At 40.6% G+C, this 19,001-nt stretch overlaps 1 protein-coding gene across 1 annotated transcript in view; it reads right to left on the bottom strand.

Moving 5' to 3' along the window:
• The window catches only part of grin2aa (glutamate receptor, ionotropic, N-methyl D-aspartate 2A, a), a 142,718-nt gene that overhangs the window by 50,659 nt on the left and 73,058 nt on the right, over positions 1-19,001 (bottom strand). The window contains 1 exon segment of the mRNA XM_063904984.1: positions 3,376-3,542. Coding sequence (XP_063761054.1) covers positions 3,376-3,542 — 167 coding nt within the window.

Below are 19,001 nucleotides of genomic sequence, written 5' to 3'. Positions count from 1 at the left end.
ATCCGAATGCTAATAGGTGTGAAGTGCTTATTGTCCGGGGAACGCATTAAGGCTAAATGGAGAATGCAAATGCTAATGCTGGTCCTGTATAATGATGCTCAGCAGGTTCCAGCCCAGACAACTAAAGGACAATGAGAACAAACACCGTGCTGTTAATGTGAAGGGGCCCCGTGGTCAACGTGCTAATGGGGGACACCGGTTATCAGAAAAATATTGTCGTTATCAACACAGCTTCTGTCGCACCTTTTAGACATAAAAATGGGTTCCTTAATATTTTATTACGCCTTGACAAACATATGGCTTGCTTTATGGATGTTTTGACAGATATTTTGCTCCATGGAGTGGTATGGTCAAAGCAAATGTTGGGGGAAATGAATCTGTATACTTTCATTTTATCTAGCTGTAGCAAGAGTTAGAAATAACAAAAAGTGATGAATGCATTTGAGTTGGACACTATTTTCACAAAGTCCAGATTGGTAAAATGTAGTAGCTCCATGTGTGAAATGATAAACCGGGACATGGGGATTTTGTAGTAATTAAACAAAATAATTATTCCCCAAACTTATTAGAAGAACAGGCCCTTGTCAACACTTGAAAGCTGTCAGAATTAGGGACAAAGACAATCACAAACACTTACAGACACACACACACATTGGGGTGTTAACAGTGTGACAATAGGGAAACGAGAGAGATATTAACCACCTTCAAAGAAACCAACGATGAACGGAAGTGTAACATTGGAGTGATTTGGGACTTGCTGTTCACTGAGTGATAATGATCTGCTACTCCCAGATGACAAAACTAGTAGGGTGAGACATTGACACACAAAGACACAGTAAAGGGTTATAATGAAGTAGAAAAAGTTTGTTTTTCATTACAGAAATCAGGGAGATTACCCACTTACACTCTTTTGCTTTGAAAACCAACCACCTACCAAGAGAACACTTATCTTCTTGATTAAATAATTCATTATGTATTTGCTGATGATGATTTATAATGATTAGAACACCCTTTACTTGCAGATCAATCACCCTGGTTGTTACAGGCCAATATGTGCAATGTGTTTTCCAGACGATGCATATCTTAGAGATAAATGAAAATCAGTCCAGTGCTCGAACAACCGTAGCAGTCTAGCTTTTTCCTGTTTAACCTGCAGCTCATACTGACAGGTACACCACCTACCTGCCTGCACTCATCTCAACAAGACTGTCTATACGAGTAGCCTTCCACAAAACACACTCCCTTCCTCTCATGTTATATATCTGGGCTTGAGTTTGATCTCAAGCGTTGGCATGAACTAATTTGTTTCCATGGTCGGGTCAGCTTTGAATCACTGAGTGGACTGGTCCAATTTTCTGTTGCAAATGATGGAAGTCCATTGGTATTAAAACTGTCTGCCCATGACTAAGTCAGTGTGAACTAGCCGAATGCTGACACGGGAAATCGACGACGGGTAATTGCAACTAATTGGGCTCATTATTTCTTGTTTTATAAATGACGGCCATTATTTCAACAGTGGGGTCAACACTGCTTGAGGAGGTGGGGCGAATATTGACATCGGGATGCTTAGATCTGTGGAGCTATCCTTCATAAAGTATTGTAATTCCATTTTTATGGAGTGGATATTGATTGACAATAGAGGCATGAACAAGGGGATTGCAGGGAGGAGAAGCATGTACAGCTTCTGATTGTTATTTGGAAAAATAAGATTAATTGTGACACGTTTTTAGCAGCTTCCCAGTTTTCTGATAGCAACACCTGTTTGCGGGGAACATTCATAATCTTATTCAATCAGCCGAAAAACCATCTGTTCCCACTCCACTTGTAATTAAAACAATTGCTACCAAATAAAGGAAAACAGAGAGAGTTTCTGAACACTTTTGGTTTGACATGAAGAGTAACTGCTAATGAAAAAGACCCTCCTCAGCTGGGCTTTCATATATCATGGGTTCAGGCACCAGCCCTTGCCAACATATCAACACCGCTGAGCATGGATCATTAATTTGACATTTTGTGCCAAAAATTATGGCTTGCGGTTCTCTTCAGCAGTTTTTTCTCATTCTCTCTGCGGAGGGTACCGCATCAGTCAAAATGACCTACAGGTGCGGCAAACAGCCAGACTGCCTGTGTAGTAAACCCACCTGTCAGCTACATTCATTTTAAGAATGCTGATGAAATTCTTTCAGTGCTGTCTGTCTTTTCAAGTACAAGGACAAAACACTTGGTGCAGTAACTCTTCAAGAAAGTAAACAAGACCATTCTCTGGGGAAACGTGCGTTGATAATACAGAAGATTAGACACAAAATGTGGGAATGGATTTGGAGAAATGCCCGGCTAACACTGTATCAACTCTTGGGAAAACAGAACTTGTTGTGTTCAATTTTGTTGTGCGAGCTGAGAGATAATTCTGGGAACAATGACCCGATACGGTAGATGAGGTGGAGAAGAACGGCTCATTGTTTGTGTTCTTCATAGGTGCTCTATCAAGGCTTTAAAATAGTACCATTTTGAATTAGTTTATACTCTGTAAGGTAATGAGGTTTTCCTGCAGTGTAAGTTTATGCTTTTAAGCCCTGTTCAATACACTGGGACATACAATTCAGAGTCAAACTGCACTTACTTTGAAATATAGAAGTAGAGATTTGTAGATCTTTTAGCTAGCTAGCTACGGTTTATTTGTTGGTCCACCATTATGGTTCAGACCAAAATATCGGTCTGAAAAATTTGGTACAGAGAAGTCATATTGCAGGATGATGGGAAGTCCATTGACTTGGCTTTTTGTCTTGTGCCACCAGTAGGTTGTGACTTTCTCTCACAAGGGTTTGGCACACAACTGAGTTAAGACCTTCAGAGCGCCCAGGTCATCTCTCCCAATCAATCCCCTGTGATTGACATATCTAGATTAATACTTTTTCAATATTTTCATATGTTTCAGAGCTTTTCATGTATTATGTTTTAAGTGCTACGTTAGCATGCTAAAAAACGAAATGAATGGGAGACAAGGTAAACTTCAAAGCTGCTTAGCATCAACATGTTAGCACTGTCATTATGAGCATATTAGCATGTCGATATTAGCAACTAGCTCAATGCACTGATGTATCTAAATATAACTTCAGAGAGATGCTAAAATGGCGTAAACCTTTAGCTACAGTTGTCCTTTCTTCTATCTTTTATTTGGGTTTATATTTGGGTTTTAGATCAAGAACTTGTATAATAAGAGGGACGTTTGCCACATTGTTGTCACAGCTAGCATTGCAATTTCATTATTTTCTTGCATCAAACAGTTGGCAACTGCTTAATAATTATTAGATATATGACCTAGAATAAAAGTGAAACTGTAGATACGGGTGCAAGCAGTGGAGTAGTTGATCGTACCTGTTGTCCACAGTCGTTTTAAGGATGTTGATGAACTCCTGGTAGCCGGGGAACTTTGAGGTCACAATGGAGAAGATGTGCCAGTCGTACTCCTCCATGATGTTCAGCATCAGAAGAGCCTCCTGCTGGATAGAGGCCCCGAACTGGAAGAAAGTCGACTTATCATCCTGAGAAAGGAGAAACAGGAAAGAAGGGTAAAGGGAAGAGGGAAGAAGAGGTTTACTTAGGATTGTTGTCTCGTATTAGTAAAGCAATTCATACTGAATCTCAGAAGTATCAATCAACAACAGAGCATTTAGGGTTTAGCAATACACTCTCTTTCTCTCTATCTCACACACACACACACACACACACACACACACACACACACACACACACACACACACACACACACACACACACACACACACACACACACACACACACACACACACACACACACACACACACACACACACACACACACACACACACACACACACACACACACACAGATCGAGAGTAATACATTTCTCGAGGAGAAATATATGGATGAGAGGTTCAGAACAATTCAATTAGGCCCAAATTGGATTGGTGCGGTACATGCAGGCTGCAGAACACTATGGTCCTGGTTCTGGGGTTACATTCACTCTGAGTCACTCGTATCCACTCCGTTAAACATGACTCGGAATCATTTGCCACTTAATTCAGCGAAACTGAGACATGGGCTTGGACAGAGCAGACAAGCACTATAACAGGTGGACAAATTAACTATTATTTTATGTCAGATGTTTCATTAAAATGGGTCATTATGGTGCAGACCATTACGAAATGGTGAAATGAGTCAAAATTAATAGTGACGGAGAAAGAAAAGTGTGGTACAGCAACATGTTTGGACTGACTCCTCTTGTTCCATGATTTGTTGTGTCTCTGTGGATTTCTGTTACCTTGAAATGTCACAGAGTTCACACATGGCTTATCTTGACACCACTTGTCTTTGGCTCTCTAATTATGATAGACTTGCAGGTGTGTGTGTGTGTGTGTGTGTGTGTGTGTGTGTGTGTGTGTGTGTGTGTGTGTGTGTGTGTGTGTGTGTGTGTGTGTGTGTGTGTGTGTGTGTGTGTGTGTACATCTTCTGTTTGTGTGGGTGAAGATGTAACCTGACAGCTGGAGTAATAACAAAAAAAGAAAAAAGAACGAGGGAACAAAAGGTTGGAAGCGGAGATGAGAGACAAACGAAGAAAAAGAGATTCTGCCCGTGTCACTTTGTAAGATCACACCTGCTCTTAAAAAGGAACAAATGCTACCCGTGCACCTACACACACTGTCACACTACATGCACACACTGCCTGCAGCTTGCATCTACAGGACTTCATCCTCAGTGTCACTAAAATTGAATAAAAAAGGGATTGTTTGGGAATTCTTGAAGTGTTGGAGCAGCAACAGTAATGGTAAGATATACTACTGTTTATTGTAATGTCACCCAGCATTAGCCTCAAAGCTATATTCTGTAAACTTTATAACACATCTTGAAGAGGCCTGTTTTCTGAAGAAAGTCTTATAATACACCAATTTCCTTCTGGGTTGTATTTTGTGATGTTAAACTACATATACAGAGCCACACTAGGTTAATACATTTCATTTCTAGGGTGTGTTCCTCCACATATAGAGAGCAAAGCTTGCAGGCCACTTCAGGATGCCAACTTGCTGCATAACTAAATGAATTAATCGAGGAATCAGTGGAAATGTCAACAAAAAAACTTTAAAAATAAAATGCTGAGAAGATGGAGTGTTGGTGTATTTGTTCAGAGAGAAAACTGGACTGTTGGTGCTGACAGGTAAAAAGGTCTTCACCCAGTAAGGAAACGGTAACCGGGCTAAATCCAGGTAGAGTCGTAATGTATGTAGCTAGTTTGTACTCACTTCATACAGTTGTAGCCAAAAAGCAGAAGAAATTAAATGAAACTATACGAGTTATTTAATTGGAAAGTTGCATGTACTGTAAATGTTCCAATTGGCTTGTTCCTATTATATTACCATCCTTCAGTACTTTGTCTTCTTCTTTCATTTATACACCATCTCGGGGTCTACTGGTCTATAACTCTTTTCCTGTACAGTGTAATACAACTGAGTGAAGAGGGCATTGGGGGAATGTAAACAGACACAAGTGGAAAGCAGGGACTGCGTACAATGGAATCTATGTGTAACCATATCAATGTACTGTACGCAATTTAATCGCTATATGCATGACCTAGCTTTACATTTTCCCCTGTGTTGATAGCCTCTGAGTAATGTGGGTATTCAATGTTTGCATTATTTGTGTGAGTGTGGGTGTGTGTCTCTTTCCCCCTATATCAAGACCCCAGAGTGCTCTTTAATGGTATTGTATGTGTATGTTAGGTCAGCTCACTCGGTACTCAAGTGCCCTTCAGAAGCTCTCCATGCAGCCCTGTGTGTGTGTGTGTGTGTTTGTAAATGGGGTAGAAAGTGAAGCAATGCTCGAGCATGGTGGGACAGGAGCGAGGTCATGCTATAAGACGTGTCACTTCCTGTCTTCATCACAGCGGCGGCTGATACTCCCACACTTTGCTGCATTATACAAAGACTGAGCAGCACAGGGACACTTCTTTTTTTTTTCAATTTTATCTTCAAATATTTCACTTCTTAACCCGCCATCTGTCGACTAAACAGCTGCCTCACAATTGCCACAAAAGCTTCCTGTGATTTTAATATTCAAAAATCTGCTCATGGTTAATATTTCCTCTTATATGTTCCAGTCAAACTATATGTTTGGCTAGGCTTCTCTGCGTTACCTAATACATTAAAGAGGCTGAGAGTCATTTGTTTAAGACGTAGCAGAATTATGTCAACCCATAAAAGAGTATTTAATTCTTCACTGTTTTTGAAAACTCACCAAATTTCCCCCAAAAAACACAAATATCAAAGCCAACATTTGTTGAAGATTGATTTAGCAATAGCCAACACTGGTAGTGAATAATCTCCAAAGAACTCTGTTTCAATATTTTTTGGCAATGTTATGTATGTCTGTGCATGTGTGTTTGCCTGCTTGTGCCTGTCTGAAAGCATTTAAGCTCCAGGAACCAAAGGAAATGCAGCCAAATTCTACCCAAAAAACGGAAATCTGTCTTTTACCAAAATAATTGCTGTTTTCTGGGCTAAAACGAGACTGGACGCGTGCCTGCGCTCATTTGTTTGGGCCAATTGTGTCACGTGGAATACAGCAGAACCAAAATGGACTGCAGAGATTTGGTAAAGGTTGGGCTTAATATCCTCATTTATTTGCCACAATGCATGATCAGAAACAGAGCTTTCCATTAAGCCACGCAACAAAACCATTTCCTCAAAATGGGCCGTTTCTGTTGGCCTAACCTATCATTCTGAGACCAGTGGCACCTCTATTGAACACTTGAGGGAAGCAGACTTTTAAGGACTCTGACAACAAAAAACTGAATAAATCCTCCCTGCTGAGACAAATAAGACATAACCAAAACTTCAATCTAATTTCGGTCCTTGGAGGTATCTCTGTTAAAGTATCTCTTTCTAGGAGAAACAGAAACAGAACATGGAACCTCCAGCTTTCATATAGCCCTGTATCCATCTCTGAACCATTGTGTGTGTGCTTCTGTTATATTTCTTATTCTCATACTGTGTGTTTATTTATTGCCAGAGACAGTTTGGAAAAAAGACACTGATAGCCACTTTCACATACAGTATGTGTCACATTGGCTTAGCCACTGCCACGCCTCGTTAGGAGACATAAAAACAGACTATGACCAATTATGTTGTCCATGAGTCACCAAGTTAAATATTGGTCCTATTTTTCACAAGCTGCATACATTGTAAATATTCTGACACTGAAATTGCAGTTCAGACAGACAAATCAGGAGGAAATGATTTTTCACTTTCTCAGCAACTAAATTTTGCAAGATCAAGCAGCTCAGATAATTTACGTTGGTCAAATTGGGTCAAAATGTTAGGCTAAAGTCAAAATCTTTCTGTCAAACTCTCCAGCTGACTCACTTTAGTAAGGTTCAATACGGCTGTAAGCTGTGTCATATAAAATACTTACAAATAGTATCTAAATACATAAAGCTGTATGTACTTTGGAGACAGGAAGTGTAAAGTATTTTATACTATTGTCACTGTCGTTAAAGGTTTATCTTTCGCTATAAAACATTCTCGTAATTTTGGGGCAAATTACATTTATATTATCTTTAAGATTTTTTGAATGTAGTTGGCTGAGAGAAGGAGATCAAGGGAGGCAATTTAAAACAAAAGATATGGTAAACTAAATAACAAAAGTAAGAATGTGTAAAAAGGGAAGGCCATGAAGAAGAAACAGCAACAGAAACTGCTCATAGGTGGCAGGCGAGTTCCATAAAATTAGAGAAAAGGGGGAATTTTGATGAAGGTGAAAGACAGAATGGAAGAGCAGTGGAAAAGAGAATGGTGGAGTGACTAAGCAGCGTATGATTGTTTCTAATTGGAACGGCTCGAAATCCGTGACATCAGAAAACAGCCAATCATATCCTCTCATTTCACCCTTGTCAAGTGTGACATGTCTCTTCTTTCCACTCACACCTTCAGCGAGCTTTGCCCACACACACACACACACACACACACACGTACATAAACACACAGTCTGTCATTCACAGCTCCCCGCCTCTTGCTTCGTCTATCACATTCACAGTCTCCCGCTCTCAAATCTCCCACTCTGTTGCATTCACACAAACAGACACACACATACAACAACACAGTAACACACACACACACATACAACACAGACACAGACACAGACACACACACACACACACACACACACACAAAACAAGCACCTTCCCCACGGGGCAGGACAATGTGTCTAAGTTGAGATAGAGGAGAGTTATAAATAGTAGTCTTCATATCCTCTGCCGCTGATAGCATCATACACTGTCTGGTCTGATGACACGCACACATGTACAAAAAGAAAAAAAGTCACACACAGAAAACAGATGAGTGTGTAATGCATTGGGAGTTGGGGTTGTAAGGGTGCAAGATAGAGTCATAGTACAAATCTCCGCAAAAACGTGCATATACAATACTTGTATATTTAAATCACGTATTTATATCTACCACAGATACCCGGTTATCTGTTTCAAGTATGTAGTCGGACAAAACACGAGCACCAACACCAGAAAACACTTCTAAAGCGATATACCGATCCCAAGGTAGCCACGCCCTAAAGTATACGCAGATTTAATGAGTATTTTACTCCAAATAAGACGACAGATATTTAAAACATAAACATCATCATCTATTGAAGAAGACTTAAAAACAGTGGTTGAGATAATAGAATCATTAGGATTAGGATAAGTGAGAAGTCGGGTAATTCTTTCATAGACTTCTATAAAATCAGACTACATTTTTGACAGTTTCCCCCTGCTGGCTAGTAGAGAGAATACACTTGAAAATGTCACTATTCTCACTTAGATACAGCGACTTTGTTTGTTTATTTAGAAGTTAAACATTGGTTTCTAAGGCTTGGGACCCCCACCAAGTGATCACAAGATAAATCTGAGGGGTTGAGAGATGATCAACGTGAAAAAGAAAGTAGACATGCATATAGAATATTTGTATATTTGAATCACGTATGTTCATCTGCCACAGCTACCCTGCTATCTGCTGCGTTTCAAATCGGCAGTGTCCAAGAGGAAACATACCGATTTGACGAAAATTCCTCGGTGGCCAGTTACTAAATATAAACCGACAGGCATAAAAATAGCTGCAGCGAAACAAAAGAGCTTGGAAATGTCTGCAGAAAACAAACAGCATACAGCACTCACCATATTAACCACACAGACAGAGCCAAAACCACAAAAGAAAACAGAATTCTCTCAGAACTGAATAATAAAATGCCTGATTACTGCGAACAGTAAATGTAATGCTTTTACCAGACTAATGTTTGGGAATGCTGTATTGTATTCTGACCAGAAATAAAAGACAAGTACAAATACATATGGCATCATTGGCAGCAGTCCATCCAGAGCAAGCAGACCTCCTCACTAAAAGGATTTTGTTACGTAGACGAAAAGTTCAAATAAACTGCTTAATTTATCTTCGAATCCTTGATCCCTTGATCTAAAATAAGACTGCACAAAGTCCACACATTATGTTATTGTTATCATGTATACATATCGACTCTGGATTTGCAGCTTGCAGGATCTAAAGCCTTCCAAGAAATGGAAACAAAATAAACTCTTCAGCATCTCTGTGTCTGCGGGGCTGGATTGGCACCGATATCAGGTAACAGATGCCAAACGAACGCACCCACCATAGAAAATGTATACATGGATACTAACTGTACAAAAAAAAGGGACAATTTAGAAGCTATAGCCAACATTTACTTCTGGCTCCCGTTGAGTAATTTAGAGGAAAAAAAGATAACGGATTACAGGCAAGCCAATTGGGAATGCAACCAACAACAAAATGTGAGCGAAATAATGTAATGTAGGGCTAATCATAATATGGAAATACGTGTTAAATGCAGACACATTGTCTTAATAGAGACAAACGGAAAGACATGTATTTACACCACCAAATATGTCGAACTGCACAAGCCAATACACCCCTGATTTGTTTCTTACCGTCTCATAACGGCGAGGGGAAAAGCGTGTGCTAACAATATTGCTTTGGTGTCCTTTCCTTTCACATTAAGTGTTCTGCATAGCTCTCTAAAAGGCTCTGGCATAATCTTATGACACTGCGGAAGTTTATTCAGTTAAATGTATATTAAAGAGCTTCTAAAACAAAGAGCAGATCTCGTGATGGCAGTGTGAATATGACTGTGCTTGGTTGTTATAGAGTTGGGTTAATAAAGTAGTGGGTGTGAACAGAGGGAACAGATTTGTTTTGTTTGTGTTGGAAAATAATTACAGGCAAACAGCAGCCTTCAACTGCAATAGAAGCCACACACACACACACACACACACACACACACACACACACACACACACACACACACACACACACACACACACACACACACACACACACACACACACACACACACACACACACACACACACACACACACACACACACACACACACACACACACACACACACACACACACACACACAAGGCTTTATTTGATATCAGAGAGGAATATTTTGGGCATGAATGCAGTCCATTTTAGTAGATAACACACACACTGAAGGAAAAAATACCTATTCAAAGTTTATCGGAAGGCAGTAATGTGCGTGTGTGTGTGTGTGTGTGTGTGTGTTATTGCTAAGGTTCCTCTGTCAGGACTTTTTAACAAGCAGTCGAGCCCCCACGGGGAAACACTGACAAAATAACATCCTCCCTCTCTCTCTCTGTCTCTATCTTTGTCTCTCCGTGTTTGCGCTCTTCTCCCACTCGCTCCCTTCTCTAATAAGTCCAATATCTTCCTCTGTGTGTCCTTTCTTTTCCGTTAACTCTCTGTCCAGAGGCTCCGTCTTTTCTCGCCTCCCTCTATCCATCTTGCCCTCTCCCACCCACTCCCCATCTCTTCTAATAAGGCCAATATTCTGTTACACTCCTCCGGGATTTAACCTTACAACTAAGCCGGAAAAAGCTGTTATTAATGCCGGGAGTATATATTGTGAGTATACACTGAACAAAAGATATTTAGGCAACCAAAATGTCACATTTACCTTTGTAAGGGTTAAAGTTTTAAGACAAAAAACTGGAGCACCACCGGACAACACTTCTGTAGCGACGTGTCAAGCACAAAGTATTAAAAGCATATGCAGATTTTTTGGCGGATTTTACTCCAACATGAACATCACAATGTATTTCAGAGGACTTGAAACTAATTATTGAGAGCATAAACTATTTAGGAATATGTTTGACAAGATAATAAATCAAGTGAGAAGTTGGGTCATTTTTTCATAGACTTCTATACAATCAGACTTCTTTTAGCATCTATTGGAGTCACTCCCCACTGGCAGTGAGAGAGATACTGCAGCTTTAAAGCACATCGGCATTGATTGAAATCTTCAGATTTACCTTTACACCGCTCCATTCTCGGTAATCAGACTACTTTAATATTTTCTTCACAGCCTTGCCTTTTCAATTACACCTGTCACAAGCACAAAGCATCATTACTGCCCTAATGGCCATCATAAAGTCACCATTATGAAAATTGTCATCACTGTCAATATTGACACTATCAACAGCCATAAGTATTTTACCCACCCTACCTGTCGTAATTTCACCCTGCAGCCTCCATTTACCCTCCCTAATTTACTAATCTTGTCCAGTTTGGCTTTTATTCCTAACCTTACCTTCTTCATTCTTACCCTTTAATTATCTGTTCCTACTTCCTGTCCCTCTGCCTTTCCCACCTCACACTTAAGCAGATTTTTGAACGAACATCAAAGAGAGGAGGAAAAGGAATTCAGCTGGATGAGCAAGGTGCTAATCACAATAAAATAGCACTTTGAATTAGGATTCGCAGCACAGCACAATCCTTATCTCCGTAGTGCTTTATTGAATATGTAATATTTCGACAAAAAACCTCTGTTAGGGATTTGTTGTTGAGACATGTATTCTTTTAAAGTATTGAATATAGTAATCCTGTTTGAAGGCACTCAGGGTGCAGCTGCCTTAAAGGGTTTTAGAGAATTGAAGCGTCTAAGACGGAAGTTCAGTACAAGGTAACGGAATGAGAGAGATGAAATCATGAACCTAATCTGAGGAGCTGTTTATTAGGAGAGATAACGCACGTGAGCACGCACACAAACATGTTGATTAACTCACAAATAAGGTCTGAAATACCCTGCACGTACAAAGAAAAGATAGTGTGGTCATGCTGTGTTGCTACAAATATTCAAAGTAAAGGGATTTTTAAGGTGTGTGTGTGTCTGTCTGTATCTGTGTCTGTGTCTGTGTCTGTGTCTGTGTCTGTGTCTGTGTCTGTGCGCCAGAGGGCTGCGTACCATGCTGAGTTCATTCCAAAGACACAAACAACATAATATAAACCTCAGCTCAAACAGAATGGAAGAACACCCACTGCCCAGGAAGAACAAGGAAATCAAAGGCCTCAGAAGACAGATATACACAAGAACAAAACACCTAGATTACATTTATGGAGTCGTGAAGCAACCGAGAAGAGAAAGGTGGAGGGGACGCATGAAGACCGTTTTGAAATCATTTCCTCGTATCGTACGTTTTTCAGGGAACACCTCAGAGTACCTTTTCTGTAGGACATGCACAGTAATGAGGGACTCAGCGTGATCTTCCTGCTGGTATACATGTGGTACAAAGAAAGAATCAGAAGAAATTAAATGAGTGGAAAGATTCTTCAGTTCTGTGCAAATTAGCTTCGACACTCAAACAACACAAATATTGTTGATGCAGAGCCTGGACTTTATTAGTTACAAAATCAAACTTGAGAGGATAATTTGCTTCAGCTGGAGTTCACTGAGGGATGAATCCTGTTATCTTTCTGAAGACACTTTACAGTTAAGTTCTTAAATGTGTTTTAAATGTGAGCTCTAACTGTGTCTTCATGCCATATTGTGAATGTTTTCTGCTTTGCGTAAACCTGGCCGCCTACGTGACTCTAACTGGGGAACATTGTGCACAGTTTGTCTCACTTAGCTGAGTTTCGCTACAGCAGCCTTCCCTCCTCAAACGGTGAGAGGGGATTGCTAACTGGGTGGTTAGTAATGTGAAATTATCCAACAGGTTGACAAGTTGTCAAGTCACAAAGGTATCAGCACCTCTGGTTTTCAATTACAACCTGCAATTAAGAAAACCCAAAACCATTTGCTGTAAAGGAAAATGTTAAAAGAGGACATATGCTCATTTTCAGGTTAAGTTTTGTATTGAGTGCCTCTATTGTGACTTGTCTCCATGATTTAATGTTCATAAAGGTCTTTCTTTTTCTCATACTGCCTGTGCTGCACCACCTCTTTTCACCCTCTGTCTAAAACCAGAGCCCAGTCTGCTCTAAATTGGCTACTCGGCCGGCTCTGTTGTGATTGGTCAATCGCTTAGAGATGTCCCACCCCTTACTCTTATTGAAACCTTCTCATATCTGTCCAGTCAATGAGCTTAGCTTAGCTTTGAATAAAGACCAGAACGAAAGGAAAACTGAAGCTAACTAACTAACACCTAATGTCTCGTTTGTACAAAAAGCGAATATAAAAAGAGGCTTTGTGATAATACCGTTACAGGAAATCGGTCTTTATGCTAACCAGCTGCTGGGTGCAACATTATATTTAATGCAATGATAAGAGAGGGTGTAAATCTTGTCATCTAACTCTGGGTGGAAAAAAAAGCGATTAAGCCTATTTCCCAAAACTGTCTAACTATTCCTTGAAGGCGTTCTTTATAAAGAGGTCCATATGTTTAATATAATACCTTTAATAACATTCATAAATCATTCAGGCGTAATTGATCACTCAAATTACCATTGGATTGCCTTGATGTAAGAAAGTCTGCCTCTACCTTCAGTTGTTCTTAACAATGGCTTTTATCTGGTGCAGAATAACGTCTTATATAAATTAGAACTTGCAGTGTACTATAGTGTGCCATGGTACATATTCCACCTCTCTGTATTCACTAGGTAAGACATACGGTATTACAGTACAAAGGACATGCAAATCCCCATCACATTAGCCCCCGCTTCCACCCTGACATACAACTATGGGGGCAAATCAATACTGCATAATGTGATGATGGTTTCCTCCACAGAGATGCATCAGTCAGCTCTTATGGTCATCGCTAAATACACCAACAGCGTCAGTGATTCACCAACTAGACAGAGAGACCCACAGGGAGGAGGAAACTGGGCGGGTGGGAGGGAGGTGAGGAATGAGTGGCAGGAGGACAGGTGAGGAGAAGGCAGGACCAGCAATCAGGGAGGAGGGGGGGGGGGGAAGGAAAGTGAGGGAAGCTTTAAACAGAAAGCAGAAGAGGGAGTGGAATGGAAAGGATTGATTCAATATGTTAGGAAATGTTTTATTTGTTTCCTTTCAAAGCGAGATTAGCCTAGCTTAGCATCTACAGGCTGGAATTATTACATGATAAAATATAGTTCATGAAGCTAAAAAAACGGACAAGGACTTTATGAGAAGTGTAGTCATAACATAGTTATCTTGGATTAAACAAATAGATACATTTAGCTTATTACACTTTAGCCAGAGCTAGGCTAGCTGTCCCCCCTGCTCCCAGACTTAATTCTAAGCTAGGCTAATCATACTGTCTCCAGCTTAAAATGTTCGCACAAAGACAAGACATGTATGATCTGATCTAACTTTGTAATGGTAAAAAACAAAGAAGGATATCTGTTTGAATGCTGATCTATACTGTTAAGCTATGGAAATGAAAAGAAAAAAGGGTTAACACAAATGGGGGATCTCTCCCCTGCTGCACTCACTGCAGCACTCAAATCTGTTCACATCCACACTCCATCATTAATATTACAACAACAAGGAGGCAGGAGAGACGAGGACTACAAGGAGCAGTTATCTCACACATGCGCTTATGCACATGCTGACTTTCCCCATACATTAACAAAGCGCACTATAAGTGCTACGCCCCAAACCCCATTGTCATCTCTAAGCTTTTTCATTTCCATTTGATTGGCTGCCAGCGAGGCCCGCAGAGTAATTGGCTGCATTTCATTGGCCAAGCAGACGGACAGCACCCCTGGGAGGAGTCCATCAGGCGATATCTGTTAGCAACGCGCACATAATTTCACACACACACACACACACACACACACACACACACACACACACACACACACACACACACACACACACACACACACACACACACACACACACACACACACACACACACACACACACACACACACACACACACACACACACACACACACACACACACACACACACACACACACACACACACACACACACACACACACACACACACACACACACACACACACACACACACACACACACACACACACACACACACACAGGGGAACTCCCTAATGCCTAATGTACCTTTTGCTATCACAGATGGGTCACTTACATTTCTGGGCAAAAAATAAATGAAGAGGGAGAGATGGAGGAAAGAAGAGTGGAGTGGAAAACATTGGACTAGAGGGGACAGCAGGAAAGGCGCAGAGGATTAGATAAAACAAGAGACAGGAGAGATCAGGAAGTAGAGGAATACCAGAGGACAGAGGAACTTCCCCAAGTATATTTCAGCTTATATGTGTATGGCGAATGTAGGTAATTGAACCATCAAACGCAGACTGCAATGAAAAGCTGTGTGCCGAGTGTACTTTACATGTTTCCCTCAATGTGATTGGCTGCTGTTGGACTGTGGTTATGGCCATGGTTTCCCCCTTTGTTTTTGCAGCTTCAATCAACCATAATCAGGGCTTCTGACGCTGATTCAGCACGTTGAATCAGCGTAAAAGCAAGTGGGTGGGAGTGATCTGCGTTATCAGCCTATTGACTCAATAATTTCACATTTTGTAAATCTCTATTTTTCCGCCTCTGCCTTTCTCTTTTTATATTGCACAAGCAAAAGACGAAAAGTGTAAAGTGCCAATGAGTCGCGCTATTGAACCAACTTTATATATTCCCATTTTGAAAGAAAACAGCAAGATAAGCCTCAAAGTAATTTGTTCTTTTTTAAAAATGTTACTTCTCACTGCAACAATTAGTGGCTTAATCAATGAGCTGAGCAATAAGAACAACATTTACTGGTTCAAGTTTCTTAAGATTTGCTGGTCTTATTTGTCTTTTGTGACGGCAACATATATAGTTTGGGGTTTAGAGCTGTAAAGATCCCAGTTGAATGCATTCATTGTGGCTCTGGGAAATTGTTAAGGCAATTATCCCTGATTTCTGGCACCTGAGAGGCAAAATGCTCAATCGTAAAAGGGATTATTTCATAATGAAAATAGTTTTGAAGTGTCGCCTAAAAGACATCAATAAGACTAATATGGTCATTCAAAGAGTTTTTCACCATATAGGGAACATAATGAATGCATTCGGTCGTGTAGTTAGCAGCCATGTGTGACGGTGGAAACAGAAATGAGTCATCCGTGACGCTGGTTGCAGGCTGACAAACATCTTGGAGGATCGGGGTCGTCCTCGCGCGGCCTTGCTGAGGTCTCTCGTGTGAGAACGAAAGGACGGTAATACTATCCGACTCGTTTCGTGAGTGTGGAGGAGCATCTGTGGATCACCGCTAACACAGCAGAAGGGGAGAGACTCAACTGGGTCACCGACACGTTGGTACAGCACGGTGCGAGCTCTGCTGCTTTTAAATTAAAAGGCAGACTGATATTTTTTAGGAGAGTGAAGCTCAATTACAAGGATTTGGTGTTTCCCCCAGAGTTATTTCTTGACTGTGTGAAAAGAAGGAAGCACTTTTACCGATTAGAGGTACCACTTAGATAAGTCAATGTAAGTGAAATTGTGCTTGGGTGATTTAGAAGAAGAGAGAAGAGGAAAGTTGCTGACCCACTTTGTAGCTCCCAAAGTTTCAAATCCTCTTTAAAAGGCAGAGTGAGTTGTGAACAAGAATTTGGAAGGACACACAGTCAGAATTACAGCACACACGTGTACAGGCACACGCACACACACCAAAATCGCAAGCTTGTGACCCCAGACACCATGAATAATGAAGCAAGTGCTGCTTTTATTTAACACCACATTAGCTCTTTACATCACCTAATAATGGCAGCACTGAACCACACTAACACACACTCACTCCACACACACTTTCTGGTGGTGCTCGATACGGTTTGTTAGTTTTCTCATTTGACTTGGTCTATTTTAGTCCTGCAAAACCCTCTTTCTCATTCCTCTTCTCTCTGATCCTCCTTCCATTGTCTCTCCCTTTTATCTTTGCTTTCCTTTTTCTTCATCTTCTCTGCTTTGTTTTTTTTCCGCCTTCACTCTCCCTAGCCTCACACCGCTTTTGGTATATCTCTTCCTTTATTCAGCTTTCACTCCTTGCTCTCTCTCCATCTCCCTCCCTGAGCATTTTGTTGATGTCAGTGATAAAATCATCTTGTGATTGGCTGGGACAGATAAGAGATAAGACCATGATTTGTTTAGGGAGCTTTTATGTTCTCATCACACCCCTGCAGACTGCAGTGATATGAACATGCATATATCAAACCTGCACACAGGCACACGTACACTCTGCATCTTTTCAAAACGGGAGGGGAGATTAAAGAACAGAGTATGAGGGAAGGGAAAAAAAAGGGTCGGATAGAGATATAGCCAAAGGAGAGATACATGGGGTACAGTGGTCGCCCTAATTTGCAAATCAAAGACATCATGACTCACATATTTACAGCGAATTCAGCCGAAGGGGAAACATTTCTATCCCTTTCCTTCTCCCCTTTTTAATTCACTTTCATTTCCCCCCTTTCATGCCTGCCTCATGCTGCTCGTCTGTATAAAGCTGTTCTTAAAATGAAAAATACTCTGCCCTTGCTACCCTTTAACATACATTACTTTCATCCTACCATTCCTATCTCATGTGAGTACTTTACATGAAAACATAAAATGAGATTTAATATGTAACCAGGAGTGTAAATCACATGTGAATCTCCTTCTGGCTTTATTTCTGTGTTAATTAATATAAAATACAAGAATAAACGCATGAGATATTTAGCTGTAAAATATCTGTAGTGAGAAACAGCCTTACTGCTAAATAAATCATTCTTATATATTAAATAAAAGACACATTTGGAAAGATATTTCTATTCTATCTATATAATGTGTACTGTAAGGCTCGATCCTATGCATGGAATACTTATTTTCAATATTATAATTGTCATATTTGAGTTAAAGACAGAAGGCTAAGAAGGTTGTCATCATTATCAACAGCAGTAACATGAACTCTGCACCTGAAACCCTCAAAATGTATGTGTGTGTGTGTGTGTGTGTGTGTGTGTGTGTGTGTGTGTGTGTGTGAGAGAGATACAATGAAAGGCAGGTGAAATGAGGGAAAAATAGACAGTGCTTGCATTTCCCTTCCAGGGCATTGCCATTATAGGGCACACACACACACACACACACACACACACACACACACACACACACACACACACACACACACACACACACACACACACACACACACACACACACACACACACACACACACACACACACACACACACACACACACACACACACACACACACACACACACACACACACACACACACACACACTAATTATACTGTGCACATTTGAGCCAATTATAAAAGTAAAGGCTAATTCCTCATTGTAGCATTACTGAGTACAGATCCCTGTGTTTGTATGGATGTGTGCAGCATCTATTCTCCCCGAAATGTCTGCAGGCTGAACACGCTACACATGCAATCATACCTCAGCATGCAACGAGGAAGGGGGCTCTCATGCTAGGGGAAGGCTGCGCAGGAAAATAATAATGCACTTTTCAAAGGGCATGGTTACCACTGTGCCAACAATAGCAGATGTTATTTATTTCTGTTGTTTTTGTGTTTCCTGATGTCTCTCTTGGTTTTAAGCAGCTATTTTTCATGGTCTTCCTATTTAAACTGCTGTCAACAATCACTCCATATGGGCTCAAAGAACACAACTTTTTCAAATAGGTCAGA

This window comes from Eleginops maclovinus, chromosome 16 (genome assembly GCF_036324505.1).
Source record: "Eleginops maclovinus isolate JMC-PN-2008 ecotype Puerto Natales chromosome 16, JC_Emac_rtc_rv5, whole genome shotgun sequence".
NCBI lineage: Eukaryota > Metazoa > Chordata > Actinopteri > Perciformes > Eleginopidae > Eleginops > Eleginops maclovinus.
Note: the sequence above shows the minus strand (reverse complement) of the source record. Positions and strands in the feature narration are given on the sequence as shown.